Below are 26,391 nucleotides of genomic sequence, written 5' to 3'. Positions count from 1 at the left end.
TAAATTAAATCATTCATGTTATACTAACTCATTTAATCAAAATCAAGTATTCATCATCATGTGCAAATCAAGTATTCACATCTTTAATTTATACATTTTATACATATATCATTATATACATATCCTTAAATATCACAACTCCATAACTAAATATTCATTTATTCATTCTAATGACTTTCTTAAACTCAATATTAATTTCAAGGATGTTTCATGGTTCACTGAAAAAGTTATGTTGAAGTTTCATGAAAAATGTTGCATGACTAACATGTAGTATTTTAATCATAACTCAAGTTCTATAAATCTCAAATGTAGTATTTTAATCATAACTCAAGTTCTAGAAATCTCAATAAAGTCAAATCAACGGCAAATGAAAGCTAACATCCATATATACAACTTTCATATTTACACTGAGACCAGTTCAGAACGAAAAACAGTGAAAAGTCCATTTTCCCAAGTTTGGAGAAAAATCCTAAAGCTAAACTCAGGACAGTTGGGTAATCGATTACCACCTGCTGGTAGGGGTGTGCATAAAATTTGGGTCACCATAGTGGAAAACTTTAAAGGAAATGTAGATGAAAATCGGTTATTTTATGTAAAATATGTAGTTAAACCTACCGGTTAACTCCAGAATAACATAGCCAAGGGTGAATCCATTTGAATTGATGGGGTAGCTTTGACTACCCCAATAATTATATTTTTATTGAATTATTAGGTGTATTAATATTGCTAACTACCTCAATAATATTTTTGTAGCTACTTCAAACAAATTAGTTGCAAAAAATTAGGATAAATTAAAAGGTTAAAAAATTATTTATTGATTAATAAACTTATTTGTCTTATTTTGACATTTTGGTATCTACAACAACTATAGAGAAAACAATTTTAGACGATAATTTAATGCAAATAGCTTATTCGTTTACGTTCAAAAAGAATTTGTTAGTTTATTTAGCAAATATTCAATTATGAATATATTTGACTTCTCAAAAGTCTAGCTTTACAAAGATCATACATTCTTTCAAAAAAAAAATTAACCTTTAAATTTAATATATAACATTTAAAAATATATAAGTTTTCTTTGCCTAAACAAATTATTTGTATTTGGCCCCCTCGTAAAAATTTCTCTAGCTTCGTCGCTGAACATAATATTCATTTACAAGTAAGTTATATCAATTTAGGCAGGTATATAGTTGCAAAATGATTTAAATAAAAAGTTACACAAACAAAAATTATATATACATATGTGTTTAATGTGTAAGTGAATTTACTAACACAAACAATCAATTATATTTTATTTTATTATGTGTTTTAAGAACCAATATTAGATTATATGACAAAATGGTGAAACATATATAACTACATGTTTGTGTAAACGTAATTTATATTACTGATTGATCTTTTTTTGTTAAGCGTTCAAGAGTTATTCAATTATATATTTATGTACTAGTGTGACTAAATATCAAATTGTTGTTGTTTTGATAACAAATATGAGATTATTTTTTCGATTTGTTTGATATTTCATAAACTTGATCTACTCTGTAAAAAAATTAATATAGCGGTTAACTTTCATCAAACAATTAAATCATATTAATTAAGATGTAATGGTTTTAACAAGTGTCAAAATTGATAATTAAATATTTTGACATCCAATAATTTTTGTAGAATACAAATTTAACCTATGAGACATTAAATTGAATGTACTCATGAATATAATATTTTAGCCTATAATATAGTACATGATTAAACAAATAAGTGAATATGTATATTACTTAACTTTTAATGTCTACAATGTTTCTTATGATTCAAGATTAAGTCGATATTTTATCATATCACTTCATTTTAACGTTTAAAGAATTGAGGGATTTATTGTCTATACTGTTTCATGACAAATAATTGTTTGTAGACGTGTTGCTATAACACAATCTAACACAGAGTGTGGTACGCTTCAGTTTACCAATTTGGCTTTCTTCATTAGTTTTGATTGTGAAAAGTTGTGGCATATTAACAAACACACAACTCTCACCAGAAACACCTCCAGCTTCAACTGTTCTGACAACGTTTTCAACCCCATCTTCAAAAATATTAACTTCACTGAACCATTTATTACAATGTAAAAGCATGCGGCGAATTCATGTTGCTTCATAATAATTTGATTTGCAGGATAAACCGTAACTTTAATCGCCTGTACTAATATCGAGACAGAATCTCAGTTGAAACCCCCACAAACAAGTAGTTATCTCTAACATTATTGTATAGAAGGAACTCCATAATTCTTAACTGTAATCCTCTATGCAGTGATTCAAGTTTATTGCATACTCCATAATTCAAGTTTGTTGCATACTCCAAGCGAAAATGAGTAAACATCTTATCACACAACTCACGAGATATGTTATTCCTTTCATAAAATCTTGAGGCACGAGCTCGACATGCTTTATATTCTTCCTCTCTTCCCATGCCAGGAGAAATCCAATTGTTTATATATCCCAATACATATGCTCCTACTACAAGATTGTGTAACAGATAAACGATTGTACAAATTTTCTCCCCAAAAGTAATTGTGTGCGAGTCAGCATATCCCACAGTAAAAGTTAACTACAGACCAGTACAAGGAATCCACATAGCTTTCCTCTAACCTTTCTTATGGAAATAGAGGTCTTTAACTTCCGATTCACATTCTTTTTGAATTGTCATTAAAGGTAGCTGCATAGTAAAATATACACGCCCAATAATGGACGGCAAAACAACATACCAAAATCATCCTTAGGGCACGAGACAAAGTAAAATTAATCTTGTCACTCTTCTCAAACTCAGAAAGCCAACTAAGAACTCTTCCAAAACGAAATAAGAGAACCAATCTAAGCAAGCTGCATATTAAATATTTTAGGTTAGAAGCATGGAATTGCATCCTAATTAACTCGAATGGAAAGACCAATGGAAGGTCTATGATTAATCTTTTGAAATACCACTTGGCAATCCTCATTAGATCGTCCACCCTCACAAAGGTGTTGTCATCGATAAAAGCAACAAGAAATGTTGCAAAAATATCAATGATATAATAATTAGTCTATGATATTGTCCAATACAAGAAAACGTAGTTTTTGTCGTGGCATAAAAGTTCATTGGAATAGTGAAACAAAGCACGTATAGATTGATAGGGAACAAGAATAAAACACCATATCCTGTAAGAGATGTCTTAAGGGGATATGATGAAACGTCTTATAGTATTGCTCTGAACACCACCTCCAAGAGAAAACATTATTCTTGACATTGTAGACACAACCTCAAAGAGAAAGTATTATTCTTAAACAATGTTGGGGAGGAAGAAGGAGAAACCTGTTTGTCTTGCTAAACAAAAAATAAAAAATTAATATTCGTTAGAAGAGACAATGTAAAGTTGAAAAACAATATGAGTTATAAATACCCCTTCCAAGCCATCTATATATATAAGCAACTTGTTTTCGTCACTTGGTGTTGAATTTAACGAATACATTTCTTTTTCAATAAAATTAACAGCCACAAAATACCAGTGTACACACCTTGACCATTCATTAGAATGAATGTCTATAAAAGTTATCAAAAAACATTTATTTATCTAAAATAATTGTCCGACTAACTATTAAAAAACGATATAGCTTGGATAATTATATAATGTATTATTGAACATATCTTATAAATCTCATATTTTAAGCATATTCTATTCTTTATAATAATACCCCCTTCAACATTAAGATTGTGCTCCCAATCAAGTGTGTATTGTTTTCATATGAAACAGATAAAGTTAACAACAAAAATATATGTTGTCTTTTTATGTTGTCTTGCATAAGATACATGACATAATTGGAAATGTGATAACCTTTTTTTCTTCTGATTTTGTCCTCCTTTGGTTTCTGGTGTTTGCTACTTACTTCAACATTTAAAAAAATCAACCAAAAAAATAACAAAGTTTGATATGTGATAACTAATTTGAAAAATATGTTAAAATAGCAAAAAAATGTGATACCTATTTTTCTTTTTATAAATAACCGTATCAAATGCATTACATGAAACAAGTAGAACAAAGACTGTAACACCCCGTTTTTCCAACATAAAAATTTCTTAATAAAAATCAGAGTTTAACAACTTAAACGGAATGCTACACTTCTTAAAAATCATAAATGGAATAAATAATAATTTATCCTTCAAAATCCAACAATGTAATATCTAAAACTTCGCAGCGGAAATTATTTCAACATCTAAAATAATCTTTGGCACAAGGGCCTCAACATAAAATCACAAAGCAACTTAGTTCGATAATAATTCATGAAAACTTCTTAAAAAATACGTAAGGAACATAAAGCAATAACAAATTCCCATCAAGTTACGTATCAGAGCACCTAAGACACACTTGTGAGGAGTCCACTCACGACCGCAACTAATCTTGGTTACCTGCAAGTTACCCATACGAAGAGCAACATTTTCAAGCAGAAGGGGTGAGATTTCACAAGCAACAATATTAAGCATATAACTCATCAATTACATTTAACAACATAAACTTCATATAATTCAAAAATTATATCTAACATCTTAAACTTCATTAACTAGTATCATTACTCTCCATACATTAGTCATAAACAACATCACATGTCATCAATAATATCACAAACATCATCACATATCATCGACATAATAATCATGAACATCTTCATATATCATCAAACATTAGTCATAAGCATCATCATATATCATCATCATAATAATCATAAACATCACATATCATCTTAATCATAAACATAAACATCATATATCATCTTAATCATAACATCATATATCTTCGTATATCATAACCTCATATATCATTGTATATCATAACATCATATATCTTTTTAATCGTAACATCATATATCATCATAATCATAACATCATATATCATTTTAATCATAATTCATCATTAGATACTTCATCAAACATCACAAATTAACGACTTGACTCGACTATGCAACTCTTTCGTCTTAAATCATCTTGACTCGACTATGCAACTCTTTCATCTTAAAACATCTTGACAATGCAAATGCATGTGGTACCATTCTAGGGCATAAGCCCTCGTCGCTATTGAGCATAAATAGGCTCCCAGGGCTTGAGCCCTCGTCGCTTTTGAGCAAATGCTCCAGGGCTTGAGCCCTCGTCGCTTTAAATGAGTATGCATGGACTCAACATCTTACATCTTAGAAACATCATGAACATCTTATAACTTCTTAACATCTTGACAACATAACGTCTTAACAACTTGACGACTTCATAACGACTTGACGACTTAACAACTTCAACGACATCGACAAACAGCTTACAACTTTGAAGACATTGACGACAACTGTGGTAACGACAACAACTTCACATCATAATTTCATATTCATCAATCATAAACAACGTCATATAACATCGTGCTTAAACATCAACAATTCATCATATAACATCGTATTCAAACATCAACAATTCATCATATAACATCGTATTTAAACATCAACAATTCATCATATAACATCGTATTTAAACATCAACAATTCATCATGCATCTTTGTAAAAACATAATAAATTATCCACAACATATTTTCATGCCAAACCAAAGCTACGGGAAAGATATCACAATTATCAACAACTTTCATGTTTATACCAAAGACTAATTTAGAACAGAAACATGTGAAACAGACGCAAAAACATGAAACATAGAATGTTGTCACCGTACAATTTCGCTAAGACCTCCTTGGAGTATTTTCATCATAACTCAGAAACTAAAAGTCATTTTCATGTCGCCACTGGAAAGCTAACAAAATTATCTAAAACTTTTATGTTTACACCAAAGGTCAATTCTGTACCGATCAATACCAGTTTTTGTTTTAAATTAGGAAAAGTTGTGCAGAAAGTCCATAAAAATTCACTGTGACCTACGTGCAGTAATTTGACCATAACTCAAGTTCTATAAATCATTTTGACACCAGACTAACGGCATTAGAAAACTAACATCCATACCTACAACTTTCGTGTTTACACCTAAACCCAGTTCGGAACTTAAACTTGTCAAACTGAGACAATAAAAACGCGTTTTGCACACTGACAGCAAAATCGCAGTTCAGCAGCGATTTCGCCTTGGGGAAATCTTTTCGACTCCGTTTTCAATCCAATACTCTCCAAACTTGACCCTAATCATTAACCTATGATTACCCTATCATTAGAACACTAATTATTCATCAACCTACTGTATGCAAATTCAAAGGGTTCTCAAATCTATTAACAACCTATTACAATTCTTAAACCCTAATTCTCAAATTCTCACAAACTCAACCTACAACATGTTAAATCTAATTATCAGAATTACAGACTTAATAATACTGAATGTTAGTCTCACCCTTACCTTAACAATCGATGTAGCCTCTTCTCTCTTCTCTTCTCTCCTAGTTCTCCTCTTTTCCAAAAAGTGGTTTAGCGTAAAAACTCTTTCTAACCTAAGCTTCCTTATTTATAATACTAAATACTCTTCCTAAATATGTTTAGGCCCAATAACTCTGTCTTCTTTCTATTCTAACCCCCAAATCTACTTATTCTAATAATTCTCATATTCTAATAAATAATAGAATAAAACCACTTAATAAAATATCAACACCTCACATATTTAAAATAAATCACATAAATAGACTCTAACTTAATAAAAATAATTAAATATCAAAGTGGGCGTTACAAAGATAGCGCGTAAAATTAAGTTGACAACTCAAGAAGATATAGATACATATACCTCACAAATTAATGTATAAATCAAATTCGCTACTATAGTGTGATTGGTCCTTAAGTGTTGCACTAATTATAGTGAATTTACAAATGCATCCGTAGTTTTTTTAATAACAAACTTAAAGAATAAAAGGTATATGCCGGCATAAATGATTAACCAAGTTATATGATTTTGAAGAACTAGTCAGTGAACGTAGTAGTTGGCAATGATATGATCTTATTCATTTTTATCCTTTTATATCGACACGATTACACGCAAAAAAAGAGTATATTATAAGCCAAAACCATTTTTTTGTTTTGTTATGAATACATTAGAAAATTACTTGGATGAGAGAACAACAACTTCAATTTTTATATCCTTTTGTTATGGCTATGCCAATTTTTTCACTTAATCGAACATTATTCACCAGGTTTTGTGGGTTATTAGTCCTCTATGTCGTTTTACCTTTTTCAGCCGCGATTGATTAGATGATGGAAACCTGTTGAATTGATGTAGGAAAACAGTGTTCAGACCTTAGAACTTTCATAGTACAATGATTAGAACCAGTTTTGGGGTTTGGTTGATGAAAATTGAGATTTTGAGAAAAAGTGATTTTAAGTGTTTTTGGAAAATAATTGATTATGGGATAAGCTGTTTTGGAGATTTGAAAATATGATTTTTTAGTAAAATATGATAGGATTTCTCGAATAGATCGCGTTGGCGAAAACAGAATTGGAATCGGGGTAACGGTTAGGTTTTTACGGACGAAACGGTAAAACCGGGGAAAAACCACGACTGCATAGAGCTACAGCGCAGGTCATTGGCTACTGCCTGCCCACGCCTGGGCGCAGCTTGCCAGCGCCTGAGCGCAGCAACCCCTCATGGGTGACTACTTTGTTGTGCCTTTGTTTGCGTGTTGTCACGACATCGATTTTTGCGTTCTTATGTCTTTTCACACATTTCTGTTTTGAATTGGCCTTAGGTGTAAACATGAAAGTTTTAGATAATTGTGTTAACTTTCTAATGGTCTTGGTTTGGCTCAAAAATGATTTGTAGATTTTGAGTTATGATGAAAATACTCCAAGTGGGTCTTAGTAAAACTTTATGAAAATTCAGCATAACTATTTCTAAATTAAACCAAAACTTATGGATTGTCTCTAAACTTCAAAGCTTGTGTACTATGAGTTTAATTAAGGTGTTTAAGAGTATTTAACCTATGCTGTGATGAGTCTAACTAGTGGTAGGTTGCCTTGAATTGTTGCCTTGCGATCCTTTTTGCATGTGTAGTCTTGAGATGACCTTGGGGTAGGAAATGAAAGTTATTGATGATGCTAGAAGCTGTCCAGAAGACCTGAATTATGATGATTAATATTAATAGTAATGTGATGTTGTTAAATATGCACCTTAAGTATTACTTATGATGATTATGTTGATGCGATTCATTCTTTAATGATTATATGATGTATAAGAGCTGTTATTTGCTGCATATGTTGTTGTTTTGCTGTTGTTGACCATTAATGTCATAAAGTTGTAAATGTCGGTCTAAGTTGTAAAGTTGTAAGATGTCGTCCAAATTATTGGAGTCATATAAGATGTTCATGATGTTTCAAGTTGTAAGAAGTTGAGTCCATACATACTCATTCAAGTTGAGGGCTTGATGCCCTGGAGCCATTGCTCAAATACGTTGGGGGCTTGATGCCCTGTAGCCTTTTTACGCTCAAATCTGTTGGGGGCTTGATGCCCTGGAGCTTTTGCTCAAATATGTTGGGGGCTTGATGCCATAGAGCCTTTTTACGCTCAAATATGTTGGGGGTTTGATGCCCTGATTGGTACCACATGCATTTGCACTGTCAAGATGATTTAAGATGTTAAGAGTTGCATAGTCGAGTTGAAGTTGCATAGTCAAGTCAAAGTCGTCAAGTTGTTAAAGATTAATTTACGAAGTTGATTATGAAGTTGATGTTGATGATGTTTATGTTGTTAAATTTAATTGATGAATTATATGCTTAATATTGTTGTTTGTGAAATCTCACCGCTTCTGCTTGAAAATGCTGCTCTTCGAATGGGTAACTTGCAGGTAACCAAGACTATTTGCGGTCGTGAGTGGACTCCTCACAAGTGTGTGTCTTAGGTGCTCTGATACGTAACGGGATGGGAATTTTGTTATAGCTTTTCCGTTCCTTACGTATTATTTTCAGAAGTTTTCATGAATTGTTATTGAACTAAGTTTTATGAGATTTTATGTCGAGGCCCTTGTGCCAAAGATTATGTTTAAGTTGTTGAAACTATTCCGCTGCGAAGTTTAAAATAATTACGTTGTTGGATTTTGAAGGATAAATATTTATTTATTCAGTTTATGATTTTAAGAAAAGAATGTGACATTCCGTTATGATTGAGAAACTCTGATTTTTATTATGAAATTTTTATGTTGGAAAAACGGGGTGTTACAATCTCCCCCCAACCTTCCACCAGTTTCGACCACCATCACTCAGGGTGTTTGTCCTTGCTAGCAAACCACTGGGTCTTTGCGTGTTCGCATGCCGGCTTGACAGAGGGTCGTCGTTTTCAATTTTTGACTTGAGAAAATCTTCCATTTCCCTTTACTTTTCACATTGAACCATAATCATCTCTCACTCCCATCAAATTTAGTCAAAAATGAACACACACAAGTTGTTTGCCCTTGTTTCCTTTTCTCAAAGATGGATCCATGATGTGTTATTGTTTATTTTTTATTAATATACTAATTCAAATCGAAACCTGCTAAAAAAATAAAAAAATTCCAATTCATTAAACTAAATTTAATAATGCATAAAATTGAGACATGATGGCACACCAAATCAACTTCAACCCAACAAATAAACATGTAGAGGTATAGAGACAAAGCAGTTGAGGTGGGTGATGTTGGCAGTAGGTGGAATTTTCTCCAAATCGATTTTACGAGAAGAGAGAAAAGTCACAACTTTTGGGGGAAGAGAGCATCACGTGACATGTTGAAATTTGCCTTCTAATCTCAGCCACACACTAAGATCCAATGGTCAAGATTTATTCCTACCATTTGTTGGTCTATATGGCCAATAAGGATGCGCGCTAGAGGGGGGTGAATAGCGTTTTAAAAAGTTTACAGAGTTTTGGCAAAAACGTTTTGAAAGATATAGACTTATTGGAAATATGTTTTGAACAATCACAAACTATGACAAATTGTTAAGACTATGCACTAATAAGATTTGTAAGAGAATTGAGAAATTCACAAGCTAAATCTTATTTCAATCAATTAATAATAATACTTGAACAATTTGCAAAACAAGACAATTTCAAAACCAAACATATAAGGAAATATAACAAGCTATAAACCAAAACACAATGTATATGTAATTGATGAATTGATTAGGAATTGATTAATTGATAGCATATACAATTATCAAAATCATAGAGGATAAGGAAAAGAGAACGACACCAAGATTTTTATAGTAGTTCGCCCTTTCGTCCTCGCTTCGGGTTACGTCTACTCTTCTTGGTGAAAAACGTCTCCACCAAGGACTTCCACTAATAGTAACAATTTTGAATTACAAATGTGATTATGAGAGTTCCTTGAAACTACACTAGTTCTTCAAACCCTATGTAACCACTCCCTCAAACTTCAAATACCCTTTAAATTTGGTGCTTCTTGATGTTTTTGAATCCTCAAATACCAGTGCAACCCTTCAAGCTCTTCACTCAAGCTTTTCGATGCTACGTCCGACAAATGGATCCCTTGAACACAAGAACAATTTGAAAGAACCCCCAAGTCCTTTGGAGGTGTAATGAGATTATTCACTTCACTTTAGAACCTTGATTAAGCCCATTCAATTTTCTTGAAAGAACCAACTTACAATCCCTATTAGAACCCTAACAAATCATATGACTCAAAGAACAAAGTGATTATAAGAAAAAGTGTTTAATCTTGAAGAATGTATGAACAATACTTTGCGTGTTATGAAGAAGCGTGTATATATAGAAAAGGGTGGAAAGTGCAAAATTTCGGCCAAAAACAACATAGTAAATCGATTCACTTAATGTGTTAATCGATTCAGAAAACTAGATGACAGTCTAGATGAACTATGAAGATTGATACGCATCAGACACCTTTTGAATCGATTCAAATATCCTCGAATGAAGATTGATACGATTCAAACTCTTATGAATCAATTCAATTAAAGTCAGAAAGTTTTTATGATACGATTCAATAAAATTTGAGTCGATTCAGACATGGAAGAAGGAAAATTTGATGCTGTCAAAATTTGAATCGATTCAAAAATATTTGACTCGATTCAAATGTTTCTAGATGAAGATTGACTCGATTCAAATGCCTAGAAAAAGGTTTTTGACACATGAGGATTCCTATGCAGAACAAGACACAAGGAATCACATGGTACAATGAGGCATGGTTTGCTAGGTGCTTTAACATAGTTCCATGCTATAGTACCAAAACAAAACAATCATCAAATAAAAACATCTAACTAACATCATCTAAGATCATCTAACTAACATCATTAAAACACAAATCTAAAGCCAAACAAGCTTCACCGTTCTCACATAAGATAATCATTCTTACTTGATATGCCCCCCCATATATATATATATAGGATTTGCTAGAACACACCCACTAGTTTTTATGTGGGAGTGTTTTAGCAAGCTACAACTTAAGGTGTAACTACTTTTTAGTTATAACTTGCTAAAACACACCTTCTAAAAAATAAGTGAGTGTATCCTAGCAAATGCCTATAGGAGTTGCTAACATACACCCACTTATTTTTTAGAAGGTGTGTTTTAGCAACATTCACCTTAAAGTGTATTTAACAACTTTTTAGTTATATCTTTGCTAAAACACACCTTAATAAAAACTAGTGGGTGTATCCTAGCAAACCCATGTATATATATATATATATATATATATATATATATATATATATATATATATATATATATATATATATATATATATATATATATATATAGGGGACATATCACATGAGAATGCTATTTATATGTGAGAATGATGAGAATAAATAATAACCACAGGATTAAAAAGAATGGCTGAGATTAAAAGCCCAAATTAAGTGAGTCACCACACCCAATCTCCAAATCTCATTCACACGTTAGTTTTCTCTCTCCCTAAACTTCCCAAATTCTTCTCTCCTTCCAACCTTCCCAAATTCTCCAGAATCACTCATCTTCTTCCTCCAAACCTTCCATTCACTCAATTCAAGTCTGTCTAAAAATGCCCTTTATGTGACATGCTTCACGTTTTTCTGTCCCTTTATCAACGATGGCGATTCCATTCCGGCCTGTGATTCCGTCGTCCATCTCTCTTGCGTACTGGCCATCTCTCTCTGCGTCTCTTTCATTTTCGTTTCTCAGTTACGACCGTTCATCTTCTTTCCTTTTGTCATCATCGTTTCCCGTCATGAGCAGAGTCGCCGTCGTTTTCAATAATTTAGGAAATCATTATGCCAATTTTAATAATTTTTAATCTGAACCTGTTTTGATTGAGTATTCTCAAAATTGGAAGATTAATCATGTGATATGCCATGTATATAGCATTCTCATGTGATATGCCCCCTATAAATAACATTCTCATGTGATATGCCCCCTATCGACTCAATGGTACAAGAATCATATGGGAATCCGACAATTCAATCAAAACCAATTAAAGCAGTGTTTGGTTTCACGTTTTTTTCACGGTGCACGCTTCCCAATGTCACTTTCACCGTGACTTTATGAAGCTGGAAATTCCAGCTTTTGCCTAGACGTGCTTTTTTTAGCTTTGCACGGGTATTCCAAACACATACTAAATTGATTTGGTGTTTTCTATATTCAAATCAATAATCAATAAAACTTATCTTTTTTTTTTTTGAATAATAAAACTTATCCTTTATTGTTCTATTTATCAATTTATGTCATTTAAAGAGGATCATTCCACATCTAAACCAAATCATTATATTTTATAATTATATTTTTATTTCACTCTATATTAATAGTTTTATTTTAAAAAACATATCCTACTACCGTATTTGAAAAAATATATATTATTTCAAAAAAAATGATTTTTTTCATAAATTTTGTTAAAAAAAAAAACTGAGCAACATTAGTACAGGGGTGGCATTTAGCCTGGACAAGCCTTAGAGTTTCCCACCATGGGAAAGTCAATTTTAACCACTAGATCAAGTAAAGAACACTGTCTTATGGTAGACTCTCAACACTGAATTATTTTCCACACCACCAACCATTCTCCCTCCTCCATGTCTCTCTCACCCACCACCACTACCAGCAACTCTTCCTCGTTCCTATTCTACTCACCACTGCTATCCCACAAAATAAACTCAAAGAAGAAGAACCCCATTAGCCCATTCACAGCTACAACCCCTCCCACGAATTAAGCAACACTCGTTCCTATTCTCATATGGAAAACATGTGATTGCTGCAATTAAGGTTTGTGCTCTTGCTGAGAAGGTTGATGGGGTTATTGATATGAGCTTGGTTATGGGTTCTTTTGTTGATAATCTTACTTTTAAGGAGATGATTGTTGTTCTTAAGGATAAAGAAGGTAGAGAACAAGTTCGACATTTAATTCTTTGCTTGGATAAAATCACAGGTCTCTCTTTTCATGTTTTCACTACCATTTGGATTATCTCTTTGTTCTGTTTGAAGTGAATGCTAGAAGTTGTGTGCGTGGCTTCACAAATCGGATTTGTTGACATGAGAGTTGCTGGTAGTGGTGGTGGGTGAGAGAGACATGGAGGAGGGAGAATGGTTGGTGGTGTGGAAAATAATTCAGTGTTGAGAGTCTACCATAAGACAGTGTTCTTTACTTGATCTAGTGGTTAAAATTGACTTTCCCATGGTGGGAAACTCTAAGGCTTGTCCAGGCTAAATGCCACCTAGTACAGGTTAGTTACATTGCACTGCCACTATCACAGTCACAATCTTAGAAATGGAAAACTACGAAGTTCTTGAAGAGCTTCACAACGTCGAAGCTGAAATCGAAGATGTTCAAGGTGCTTTTTTTTTTTTCCTTCAATTTTTCTTCCAAATCATAATAACAATCCTAATGTTAATGCCATAACTAAATTAGCTGATTAATTTTTCATTTTCTGCAGAAAAAATTAGGTCGTTAATTGAAAAGCAAGAGAGGTTGTACGAGAGAAAATCTGAACTAAATTCGATTTTGGAAGCGTGTAAAGAATCTGAAAATCAGGTTAATAATGCTGCAAGTTCGAGTATTGCGGAGAATTGGAATGGGACGTTTGAATGGGATTCTCAAGCTGATGATCTTAGGTTGAATATTTTTGGTATTTCATCTTATCGTGCTAATCAAAAAGAGGTAAAATTAATTATCACCGTTTTTATAGTTTTTTACGATTCATAGGGATAGAAAACTAAGAATGTGACATTATTATTCCTTTAAGTACATGTTTATTGTTTTATTTACTAGAAATGAGGCGAGGCATCATAATCTAGGTAGCACCAATACGACATGACGCTGACATGCTGATAGTAATTTGAAAAAATGGAAGTAATTGAATGTAATCATATATGTTAGTGACTTGGACATTTGATACTTAAGAAACATGAACACGACACCGACACCGACACGTCTCATAATAATTTCAGAAAATCGTTGTTGGACACTGGAAACACCTTTGATCAGAAGTATTGGTGCTACATAGACTAGATTGGCATGTGTCAGAAACGGGACACACCTTCAATTTGAAGCGCTGGTGTTATATAGAGATCATAATACAAGGAACATTTGCTGCATGCTTCCAAAATATGAACTAAAAATATTAATAAATTACACAACTCGAATTGTTATTTTCACGTAATTTATTAATATTTTTGTTATTGTTGTGATTAGCACTTGTTTCTTAACTTTGTGATTTGGGTTCATGTTCTATATAGTGTGGTGTCTGGGTGGGTGTTATCAGTTCTGAACTTGCACACAGAGAAATTTGCTTGTTAGAATTTTCTCAGTAGGGACATTGTGTCTGTACAGGGTTACTTACCCGATGAACTTGTTATAATGGTTAGTCTGTGTTCGACTCTTAAAGTAATTTGGTTTATCATGCTCTCAGTTTTTAGACACTGTTTTCTTTCAAAAGTTAAGAAGTGTATTCTTTCTGATTTGTGATGCTGTCACGAGTGTATCAATTGTTGAACTATTGACATCGAAGGCTTTAGTTTGTCTGTCTTTTTTATTCCCATTGAAGAATTATTTTCTTCTGTGTACAATTTCATTAATGAGTAAGTCTCATCGACGGCAGATTATTAATGCCATATTGAGTGGAAGAGATGTGCTGGTCATCATGGCTGCAGGTGGTGGTAAGAGTCTCTGCTACCAGCTTCCTGCTGTTCTTCGCAATGGAGTTGCTCTAGTTGTCAGTCCTTTGCTTTCACTAATTCAAGATCAGGTGCATTTCATTTTGTTTGAATCCAGTCCATTTTTTGGTTCATAAACATTTTCATGAGTTTAAAAGGTTATTTATCTGCCTCTTTTTTCAACCGGTGGTGGGGTTGCTTCAGGTAATGGGTTTGACTGCCTTGGGAATCCCAGCATATATGCTAACTTCAACAACAAGTAAGGACAATGAGAAGTTCATATACAAAGCTTTGGAGAAGGGCGAGGGGGAACTCAAAATATTGTATGTTACTCCAGAAAAGATATCAAAAAGCAAGAGATTTATGTCAAAACTTGAAAAGTGCCATCATGCTGGTCGTCTCTCTCTAATTTCAATTGATGTGAGTTCATAACGACATGCTCTTTAGAGTTGTTACTTGTTTTAAATTATGTTTGTTCATTTCACAATTTTTATGAACATCATTGGTTGTTAATTTTCAGAATGAAAGGATAAGTGTACCCGGAAAATTGTTGTATTTTGCTCCATTTGCTGGTTTGCTTTTAAGATTTTTTTTAACTAATACAAAAAACATATGGCTGATGGATCCGTCATAGGTTGTACAACACTAAGGAAAAATTGAATAAAATACATTTCTATTTTCATTTTCTGTTTTTACTAATAATTACAAAAATGCCATCCGATTTTCAATTTTTTCTCTTCCTATTTTCAATTATTTGTCCACGAATCGGTGAAACAACATTTCTGTAACTGGAAATTATTGGCAGATATAAACGAACATCAGGGCAAGAGATTTATACACATTGTGGGAAGTAGAGTACCCTATGAAGAGACACTATTAAGACCTGAATTAGAAAATATGTGTGTTACTAACTTGATTGGCATTAGAATCAGATGTTATACATTAAGGGTGTGTTTGGATGGAGGGTTTAGGAGGGGAAGGGGAGGGAGAGGGAGGGTTTACTTTTCTTTTTTAAATTACAGACATTATAAAATGATTTTTAGAAAATTGAATTAACATGATAAATGATCATATAATACTTCAAAATCACGTAATTTATTTAAAAAAAACATTTTACATTGTTTGCGATTTAAAAATAAAAGTGAGCCCTCTCCTCCCTTCCCCTCCTAAACCCTCAATCCAAACACACCCTAAAACAAAAACCCATTTATGTGTCTCCACCTAGTAACTTAAGTTTTTGGGCTGATTTGGTTCTTGATATTATACTAGTGTTCTACGAGCAAGTGAGAATGAGTTTGATCCTTGCTGCTCGTATTCTTAACTATTGAATTTATTTTATTTACAATGTAAAATGGCCTTGTGCAATGAGTTACCATGCTTCAAGATCTACGAGCTGATGTCTTGGTGTTTCAGAGCAATACTCTGTTAGTTGTATGATAGTACTATTTCTGGTTTTGTTTTGCACTGCAGGAGGCACATTGCTGTAGTCAGTGGGGTCATGACTTTCGACCTGATTACAAGAACCTTGGTATTCTCAAGACTCAGTTCCCTAATGTTCCTATGGTTGCTTTGACTGTAAGTCTTTATATTCGAGTTTCTGCTAAGTATAAAATTATTAGATTTGCATTTGCTTTCCATACTTAATTTTGATTTCTAACGTTAAATTAATTAATTTGTCAGGCAACTGCTACTCAGAGGGTCCAAAATGATCTTGTAGAGATGTTGCACATTCGTAGATGTGTCAAATTTGTCAGCACAGTCAATAGGCCAAATTTATTTTACATGGTATATCTTATAATTAATATCAGCATTTTACTCCCCCTACTGCAAAAATAAAACATATACCCGACTTCAATATTAAGTTAAAGTAATTTATTATCTCTGATCGTATTGTTTCATATATACACCGTAGGTTAAGGAAAAGTCATCCGTCAGTAAGGTGGTCGTTGACGAAATTGCTGAATTCATTCTAGAATCTTATCCAAATCACGAATCAGGGATTGTTTATTGCTTCTCTAGGAAGGAATGTGAACAGGTACGTCTGATTATGGTTTTCCTCCAACACTTTAGATACATATTTTGAATGTCAAATATTTCCCTCAAGAAAGCAAGAATAATGCACACATTTCAAGATTTTCTCTCTGCCCTTGAATTTCTCTGTGATGTGATTATGTTTTCAGCTTCTTTTTGGTGTTATGCACATGACTGTTTCAAGGGAGTTGCCATCTTTGTTATGCTGATATTTTGCTAGCCTCGCCCTTGCTGCGTTGTATTTTCTTCTTGTTCTTATTTTTAACATTACTTTATCAATTGATAATAAGACCAATATAATTAATCTTTATTGAGACATTTTTGACCTTATATAAGATTTTATTAATTTTAGCATGAAAAACTTCATTGTGCTAAAGCTACAATCTCTTTTTGCTAACATTATTATGTAAACAGCATATGCGTACAGAAAAAAGTAGGCAATATTGGAAAGGGTAATCAATGTTAATTAGTTTTTAACAGGAAATTAACACTTATGATATTAAATAATAGAAGATGAAACATATGCTTTATAATTAGAATTATTAAACAGGAAAAGTCAACTAATGAGATAAATAAGGTGGAGACCGTATAGTAGATACTTATCCTATGTAATGCCAACATTACTTTAGGTTGCAAAGGAGCTAAGGGAGAGAGGAATTTCAGCTGGTCATTATCATGCAGATATGGACGTGAATGATCGTGAAAAAGTACATATGCGGTAAAGTAATTATCAGAATGTTGTGACTTTTATATGTTAATGCTTTATTTATATATGTTGGTTGAGTTCTTGATTAATTGTGCTGATTGCCGAGTATGTCACCGAATACTGAAGTTATGCTTGGTGTTTTAGGAAATAAACGAGTAGAGTTGCATTTGATTTTACTGTTGGTTGTGAGCTCAATCTTTACCCATTAATCCATGAACCATATTTTAGAAGACCTTGACTGGATTTAAGTATAGGCTCCAATTGGCAGTCTTTGCCCCTGCTTAATGGCATTAAAGCAGACCAGCTATTAGAGAAACAACTAGTCTAGTTATGAAGAAGACCTTTTCTGTCTTACATCTTTTTATCATGTGATGTTCAATGAAATTTGAGAAACATTTGGTTTTTTGTGCATACACCAAATGGCGGGACCCCTTCCCGGACCCTGCGTATGCGGGAGCTTTAGTTCACTGGGCTGACCTTTTATTCATATCTATGAAGATATAGTCGATGTAAATGATATGATGATGGCATTATTTATCAAATGAGTTAATGGAGCTGTGATGTTTGATTATGCAGGTGGAGCAATAACAAGCTGCAGGTCATAGTTGGTACGGTATGTATCATTGCAGTTGTCACCTTGTAAGGCATGCATTTGTCATTTATGGCCTCTTAAAGCATTGAACATTTGAACTTCTATTTTATAATTTACATTTCAGGTAGCTTTTGGTATGGGAATCAACAAACCAGATGGTTAGTATTACTCCCTCCGTTTCAAAATGAGTGTCGCTTTAGCCAATTGCACACAGATTAATGAATGGAATAAAGTAGTCAAATGTCATAGCAATTTTACCAAATTATCCTAATCAACTATTGGTTTGTTTTTCATTAAAGAAAAAATAATACTTTGGAAGTAGTGTAACATAGTATTAATTGAAGGGTACAATTGAAAAGAAAAAGTTATTATTGCATTGGAAACTGAAAGTGACATTCATTTTGAAACAATTTTTTTTTGGCTAAAACGACACTCATTTTGAAACGGAGGGAGTACAATTTCTTAATGCTTTTATAAAATTCCTCAACGTTATCTTGTTTTTTAAACACAGCGTTATCTTGTTGTAACGCACTACTGATAATAGTTTTTCATCGGTAACTAGTTTCGATTAAAAAAAAAAAGTTGCTTCGATTACAGACTTCAACCACCGAAATAGGATGGCCAAAGGCTGGAAGGATCATACTAAAATATTATTTTACTTGCTTATAGTACAGTTATGGATATAGTGTTGTAGAGTAAGCCATGTATTGTTCAGAAGGATTGTGTGCAAATCAATTTTCTTTTTGGTCCTTTTGGGTATCGATGTGCTGACTTGCTATTTGTGACGTGATGTCTCTTGAAATCTGAATTCTATTGAGTTTCTGTGATATCTTTTTCGATATTAGTTACATGGTAAAATTGTTTCAAATTGATGCTCAAATGGGTAGGATTATACGCTTTCTTTTGTTGAATAGAGTATCTTGCTTTAATTTTTTGCAAGTGAGAAGTCCCTGGGTGGACATACATATTGTATTTGCTTTACCTCCACTGAAGCTGAGCATATCTAATGCTAAATATTTTCATGTAGTCAGGTTTGTCATCCATCACAGCTTGAGTAAATCAATGGAAACATACTACCAGGTTTTGTTCCAATCCTGAAAATATCTTCTTATGTTACATATCCTTTATGTTATTGTCGAGGACCACTTATTCTAGAAGCCTAAGCTGTTGGGTTAAGGCCTTGGAATTCTTTTAATCTTGCACAATCTCATTTGAAATTTATTTTCGGGTCGATAAGCGGCAAAAAATCCCAATGCTTTCCACACCTTATGCTAAAAAGCAATTTAGTGAAAAGAAATGGGGGTTACCATGATCAACACTACGCCACTTTCTTAAAAAAAAGAAAAAAAAACTTATGCCACTTGGCCAAAGAAGCCTTAATACCAAAGGACCATTCATCCTAAAAACGTAAGCTGGTAGTTAAAAGCCTAAGGTTCGCTTTTAGCTAACATAATTAAATAATTTTTTCAACAGGAAAGTGGTCGAGCTGGTCGAGATGGGCTTCCTTCTGAATGCCTATTATACTTCAGACCTGGTGATGTCCCCCGGCAGGTAAAAATTTGAAAAATTCTTAAATTTAAGGCTGTGTATGTTTCTGTGCCATCATTTTCCTCAAAAATTGAAGCTTGCGGGATATAAGACCTATGTATCTTGAGCTCACAATTTTATTGAAGTCTATTTCGGGCACCAGCTTTACATTCAAGAACATATAATGGGATAGAGATAGTGTATGCTAAACATGATAGATTAAAATATCTATGTTCTGTTTTGTGCATATTAAAAACATGATAAATCAAGACAAGACAAAATGTGAAAAAATTGTTCTAAAATGAATGGAATCAGAAAGACCAAAACAGAACAGGATGCCCTGTTCTGTTCTTGTGCCAAACGCTGCAAGAAATTATCTAGGATTTAAAAGTGTAAATAATATTATATTGTTGTTTGTTGCAAGATGATTGCTAGATTATGTGACAAGTTTTATAAATAACACATTTCTCAGAGCTCAATGGTCTTCTATGAAAATTCAGGACTGCAGAATCTCTATGACATAGTACGATATTGTCAGGTATGTTCTTTTATGATTTTTAATACTACTGGTAGTTGATGTCAGTCAACACCCATTCATTCCTTTAATTTTCAAAGCTTTTAAAGCTTCTTTCTTATTCCCCATTTGTTTATTTGAGGGTTCTTAAAAGTTAAGCTTATTGATGGCCAATTCCTGAAATTACAAGTAATTAAGATTACACAAAACAGACAACAAACTTTTGTTTTCATCGTTGATTATGTAATGAGCATACTCATTTAGCCATCCTTCCCTTTCGTATATCCTGGTGAACCTTATAGCTTTTGTCCTATTTGTATGCTGCACAACAACCAGATTGAGTGCTTTTTCCGTTATTCTAGAACCTTATTATGCTCATTAAGTAATCAAATTATTACAAAGTATGATTGTTCGTTAGAATATCTATGAAATAACTTGAGATTTAGAAAATGATGCATAATATTAGGTTATTATGTCACTGAGTTATTTAGGGCTCTTATATTTATAGGACCCGTCTCTTATTCTTAAAGATTTTAGCATGTATTTAAAAGTTAGGATTAGGAATTTAGTATTAGCGTAAATAGGTCTACCTAACCTAGTTAATATTTTAGATCACATCACAATAATATAAGAATTAGTGTTTTCCTTTTCCCTCTCTTTTCATCATTCTCTCCTAAAACCCTGAAATTTCAACTAATTATAGTCATCCTACTCTTTATTCCAGTCCAAAAGACAATGCCGTCGAAGTGCCTTTTTCAGGCATTTTGCTGAGCCATTACAGGAGTGCAATGGTACATTTTAATATTTTGATTTATTTCTCCTTTTATTTGTGCCTCATTACAGGCTTATGGAATATATTCAAATTGTATATACTTGATGTTACAGGGATGTGCGACATATGTGCATTCTCATGTGAGGTGAAGGAAGTGGATGTCTCTCGTATGTTTCTTTGACTTTTTGTTTGATTTTTGTCTTCTCTTCTATTTTCCCACATATATTTCTTTTAATAGCAATGCTTTCTCTTTGTTCTTCTTCTGATCTCTCTGTTTTTCCGGTAGTTTCTTCATCCCATTTTCTTCACACAAGCCTTTACATGGGGATACTCTTTGCAGGGCATGCAAAATTGATGGTTTCTTTGTTGCAAGATATTCAGGCAAGCGATCAGAGGTCAACAATGTTGCAATTAGTTGAAAAAATGAAAACAAAACAGAAGGAAATAGGTTGGTTTGTCCTCTCCTGTTTTTAATTTGGCTAGATATATTGTTTTTTGCCAAATACCAAGGTTCTTGGGCCTAATCTGTCCTCCCCTCTAATTTCTTTTTGCCAGCCAACACATTTTATGTTAGGGTAAAAGGGTAAAAAGAATGGGAGTCAAAGTAGATAGGGTTAGTTAGAGTAGTTCTTTAGAGGTGATATCAATTAGATAAATTTGGAATATTAGGACCAATAGATTCATTATGTGAACTAGATAGCTTGCGAGTGAAATGAGATATCCTTTATCAAGAGGAAATCCTTGGAGAAGAGACCTCTCTCCTATTCACAATCATTTATTAAATAAAACTGTGATCTTATTTTGATTCTAATAATTTTTCTATTTCTTTCTGAGTTCCTATCAACCAGTCTGACTTGTTGGATCTCTTATGAGGAATAAATGGATAAATTTAGTTTGTTTTTGGAAGAGATGACCAAGTATGATGGATTAAAACCATTTTTCATGGAGGTAGCTCACTTGGTTGAGCTAAAGGATTACAAGAGTTAAGGAGATAAAGGTCCAGGGTTTGGAACCTTGAAAGGGAAGAAAATACTAACATAACTCTTAGATTTATCATACTAACATTTACCATTCGAAAAAAAAGACCTTGTTTGTGGAGTCTAGAATTGGTTCATGGCAATGGATTAAGATGTTGGATTGGTTCATGGCGATGTAGGATATTGACTGTGATTAACATTGAATGTACACTCTTCGAGAAGAACATCAAAGGAATTGGAGAAATCAATATACCATGGGTCAAGGTCTGGAGAGACAAATATAAGATTGTGATGGGGACTTGGGTATTTTGGGGTACCCAAGTCCCACATCGAGCAGTGTGAGATGCTCAATGTACTATTTTGGTTCCCCCCTGATAGCTTGCTTGCTTGTAAGGGAGGGTTTCCCAAGTGCTTTGATACTTATCAAATGGTATCAAAGCCTGGTTGTCAGTAGGTAGCACAAAAAGGACTACCTATGGATGGGATGACCGGAAAGGCCGGGTAAAGTGTCATAGAGTGCGGCCGTCCTCTCTCAGGAGCGGTGGACTTGGGTAGTATGGGGTGTTCGAGTCCACATTGAGCAGTATGGAGTGCTTGGTGGAGTTTTTAAGCGGCTTGGTTCTTCCCCTTGATAGTTAGCTTTTAAGGGAGAGTTTCTCTAATGCTTGGATACTGATCGAACTGTGAGGCAAGGGGCAGGTAAAGTAGAACTCACTGGGCTGTGAGTGTGGGCATTTTCTTGGAGAAGAAACCAATTTAGAGGAAGCAAAAGCATAGATGACATGAGGAGGAAACTGAATGTAAGAAACCTGTAACACTTTAATGAGATTAATAATAGGGGAGTGGGATAGTAAACTTGCCAATTGATGCAGGTGGGTCGCATAAAGAGGTGAAGTCTGTAGTTTTGATTTTTGAGTGCGAAATAGGATTAGTTAGTTTGTTAGAGGGAATATCACTTGGACAAATGGGCGGATGATTATGTTGATATTTAAGGAAATAATATATCCTGTTAAGAGAAATATTAAGTAATTAGGATAGACATGTTATCATCGTTATCATGTATTTATTACTGAGAATGTATATTGATTTTCTCGATGCTCTATGTAATAGGGTCTCTATGGTGTCGTTCAAACATGGTTTCACCATCTCATGCCTCTGTTTTCTCTCATTCAACAGATTCATTTTGTGAATTTGATAGTTTGTGTTTGAAAGAAGAAATCCTTTCTGAAGCAAAAATCCTTTGGGGAGAGTCATCTCTCCTATTCTCTATCATTCTATTCATAAATTTGCTTTCTTTTTATTCTTTCTATCAGTTCCCACTTTTTATCTGAGTTCCTATCAGTTTAACCCAAAAGTTGGAGGTGTAACGCTATAACCTTATAGGTTCAATTGTAGTGTGGAGAGACCCCCTCGCCCAAAAGATTGGAACCCCCTCTTCCTTTCGTTCTTATAAGCTATAACCCCTGAAAATTGCACATCTGTCTTGTGTCAATCATAACCTGTTTCCCAAAGGTAATTTATTACAAATTTGTATCTCAATTTTTTCTACATTGAATTTTGCAGGTTCTGACTTAAAACGAGAGGAAATGGAGCAGCTTATCTTACACCTTTTACTGGAGCGTGCTTTGGTAATATTGTTTTGTCTTAATATTGAAAGTTGGGAAAATTTCTTGTTCTAAAAAGTAAGTCTAAATTTGCCAGACAAGGTGATCCAACATTGGCTACAATTTCAAGATAAATTAAAGAGCATACTCTACAGACATATATATGAAGAATGGGAATATAATTGAGTTTCATGAATAGCCCTTTAAACAACTTTTGAGGCTACCGTAAAAAAAAAAAAAAAAAAAAAAAAAAACTTGAGGCTAAAATGTTTGATCATTATTGATTTTCAGTTGTTAGTTTATTGGTCTCTTGTGGCACACCAGAGCAAGCTGCGTTTCAGACAACTTGAAAGTCATTGGGGTAGTAAAATTAATTTTCCATACCAAAAACAAAGGCAATGCCACTTACACTGCAAGATTTAAAATCACCTCTCTAAGCTTGTTCAGCCGTGAAACTCAACTTCTCGGAAGAATAATGTGTATGCATTGAACTTCTAGAAATCAATCTTTTGATTCATTTTGCAACAATCATGATTCATTTCAAGCACAAATATCTAAAAATAATTAATTCAGAAGTTCTGGTATGAAACTAGTTTACCATGCTTTTCTATATTTCATTTCATCTCCTGCACACACGGAACCAGTGTTGCAATTATGATTGTGCTAAAATTAGTGTTCACATTTTTGTTCCATTTTAATTTATTTACAAAACAATAATTGCAACCTCAATGCAATAAAAAATTTAGTGTCACAATTGAGTTCAAATCCTTTTAAAATATAGGGTAATACAGTCAACACTAACTGTACTTTGTTTTGCATTGGCCATCAGTTGTAGTTTTAAATTTCTGGACATTTTGAGCTTACCTGGCAGTGCAAAAATTTAATATTTCCATTTTAGTGGGTGATTTAAAGACAATTTTTTCTTGGTGTAGAAAGAAGAATTTCAGCATACAGCTTATTCTACAAATGCTTACATTACTGTGGGGCCATTGGCGAAGCAAATTTTGCAAGGTACACACGTTTCTCATTATAGATGTCAATCCATTAAGCTAATTTATTATGGCAAAATCTATTGAGTTTTTGTGTTTTACATCTGTACCGAGTCATGTTTCTTCATTCAACCATGAAATACTTTAAATAAGAAACTAGCTCAATGAATTAGGCTAATTTTTCCGACTCTAATTTGTCGGTTCTTTCTCTGAGATGCTAGTGTGATACACCTGCACTCATTTTGCAAATTTTCATGTACACGTATGTTGATTACCAACTGCTTGTGCCTGTTTGGATTTTATTTTTGGTGTAGGGAAGAAGACTGTGAAGCTTGAGATTTCTACAGAGGAGAAAACGAAAGCTTCTGTAAGATTGAAACGCAGCCTCGGGTCATCTGGCTTGGAGCTAAAACTTGATGAGCTTAGAAAAGAACTTTCTTCCACTCATGGAGGAATACTCCCACACTCTGTCTTGTCTACTCAACAAATCAGCTTACTATGTTCTCAAAAACCAAACTCACTGGAAGAGGCAAGTTTCATTCATGTACTTTTAAGTTTTGTGGTGATGGTTTTTGTTCTAATCTACTACATCTAAACAAAAAAAGATGTTTGAGAGATTGTCAAAAGCAACTTTAAGGTGTGCATTTCCGCTGCAGCTTGGACACTACACAGGGTGCACAGACAATATGACACGTACATAGTAATGCAGGATTTTTTTTTAGTAATTTATAGGATAATACAAGGCATAAAATGATTACAAAGGTTAATGTTAGCATAAATCAATATAGATACAATAGATTTTATCATTTATCAAATTATCGCAGTTAATTCATTTGTATTAGACTAAAATTATAAAAAATAATTGTACATACTACTAGTATAAACAAGGGTACAAGACAACTGTTTGAGTTGTTGACCCTTCTATTGCTTTAATCCAGATTCTAAGTTTTCTGTGTTTGTGCTTGTGCAGTTGGAGAAAGTAATTGGAAAACTGAAGACGGAAAAGTATGGAAATAAAATTCTTGAGCAAATTGTAAAATATTCTGATTTTGAGCCGACTGATGAACAAGTAAATGATGGTAGAGCTGCAAAAAGGTCGAAGACCAAGAAGAACCTTGTTCTTATTGAGAGTAGTGAAGATGAAGCGTGATAACTTATAACTTTAGTTTATGTTTACTCCTAATTCCAGTTTATGTTTTTATTGTATAATGTTATAATTCAGAGTAGTAATGTATTTCTTATTATAATACCGTGTTCTACATCATCCAACAGAGGTAAACGAGTCTGGATGAGAAATGAAGGCACTCGACTGTTATCAAGTCATGAAATTGAAAATTGAGTTTTTTGAGCTATGGTAATCTGGTTTGAGTTGTTAATTGCTGTTGGTGGAATTAGTAAAATTTCCAAAAATAAATATCAATAATAATAGACGTACATTAATATTATTGTTTCGATAGAGCAAATAAACATTTTAAAAATATAAAGAATCTGGATCTACAAATACTATTTTTATGTTGGTGCTGGTTTGAACTCATGATTTTTCACTTCTTAGCACTTAGTGTATATGAGTTCATGATTTTTCACTTCTTAG

The 26,391-nt window shown here is 33.3% G+C and overlaps 1 protein-coding gene across 2 annotated transcripts; it reads left to right on the top strand.

Moving 5' to 3' along the window:
* The first annotated feature begins 13,679 nt into the window (after positions 1-13,679).
* RECQL2 (RECQ helicase L2) lies at positions 13,680-26,176 on the top strand. 2 transcript variants are annotated; one of them, XR_015011803.1, is made up of 21 exons: positions 13,680-13,767; positions 13,870-14,093; positions 15,034-15,180; positions 15,293-15,508; positions 16,559-16,663; positions 16,769-16,873; positions 17,001-17,123; positions 17,749-17,837; positions 18,402-18,438; positions 18,542-18,575; positions 19,445-19,497; positions 19,891-19,968; positions 20,417-20,482; positions 21,183-21,249; positions 21,344-21,397; positions 21,571-21,678; positions 23,771-23,835; positions 24,103-24,290; positions 24,744-24,822; positions 25,115-25,329; positions 25,771-26,176. XR_015011803.1 is itself a non-coding variant. In XM_085713902.1 (20 exons), the coding sequence occupies exons 1-20, from the start codon at positions 13,704-13,706 to the stop codon at positions 25,948-25,950; spliced, it is 2,109 nt and encodes a 702-aa protein (XP_085570028.1). In that variant the 5' UTR covers positions 13,680-13,703; the 3' UTR covers positions 25,951-26,176. The 2 variants fall into 2 exon arrangements, 1 of the variants encoding a protein (XP_085570028.1); XM_085713902.1 differs by lacking the exon at positions 24,103-24,290.
* The last annotated feature ends 215 nt before the right edge of the window (positions 26,177-26,391 follow it).

Source organism: Medicago sativa, chromosome 5, assembly GCF_051527215.1.
Source record: "Medicago sativa cultivar Bolivia chromosome 5, Bolivia_mono, whole genome shotgun sequence".
In the NCBI taxonomy this organism is placed as follows: domain Eukaryota; kingdom Viridiplantae; phylum Streptophyta; class Magnoliopsida; order Fabales; family Fabaceae; genus Medicago; species Medicago sativa.
Note: the sequence above shows the minus strand (reverse complement) of the source record. Positions and strands in the feature narration are given on the sequence as shown.

Excerpts from the sequence above, each read along its gene's own strand:
- RECQL2 (XM_085713902.1), top strand. The coding sequence starts at position 13,704 with ATGGAAAACTACGAAGTTCTTGAAGAGCTTCACAACGTCGAAGCTGAA. Across the intron at positions 15,509-16,558 it reads TCTCTCTAATTTCAATTGAT|GAGGCACATTGCTGTAGTCA; the intron begins GTGAGTTCATAA and ends TTTGCACTGCAG. Across the intron at positions 23,836-24,743 it reads TTTTACTGGAGCGTGCTTTG|AAAGAAGAATTTCAGCATAC; the intron begins GTAATATTGTTT and ends TTCTTGGTGTAG.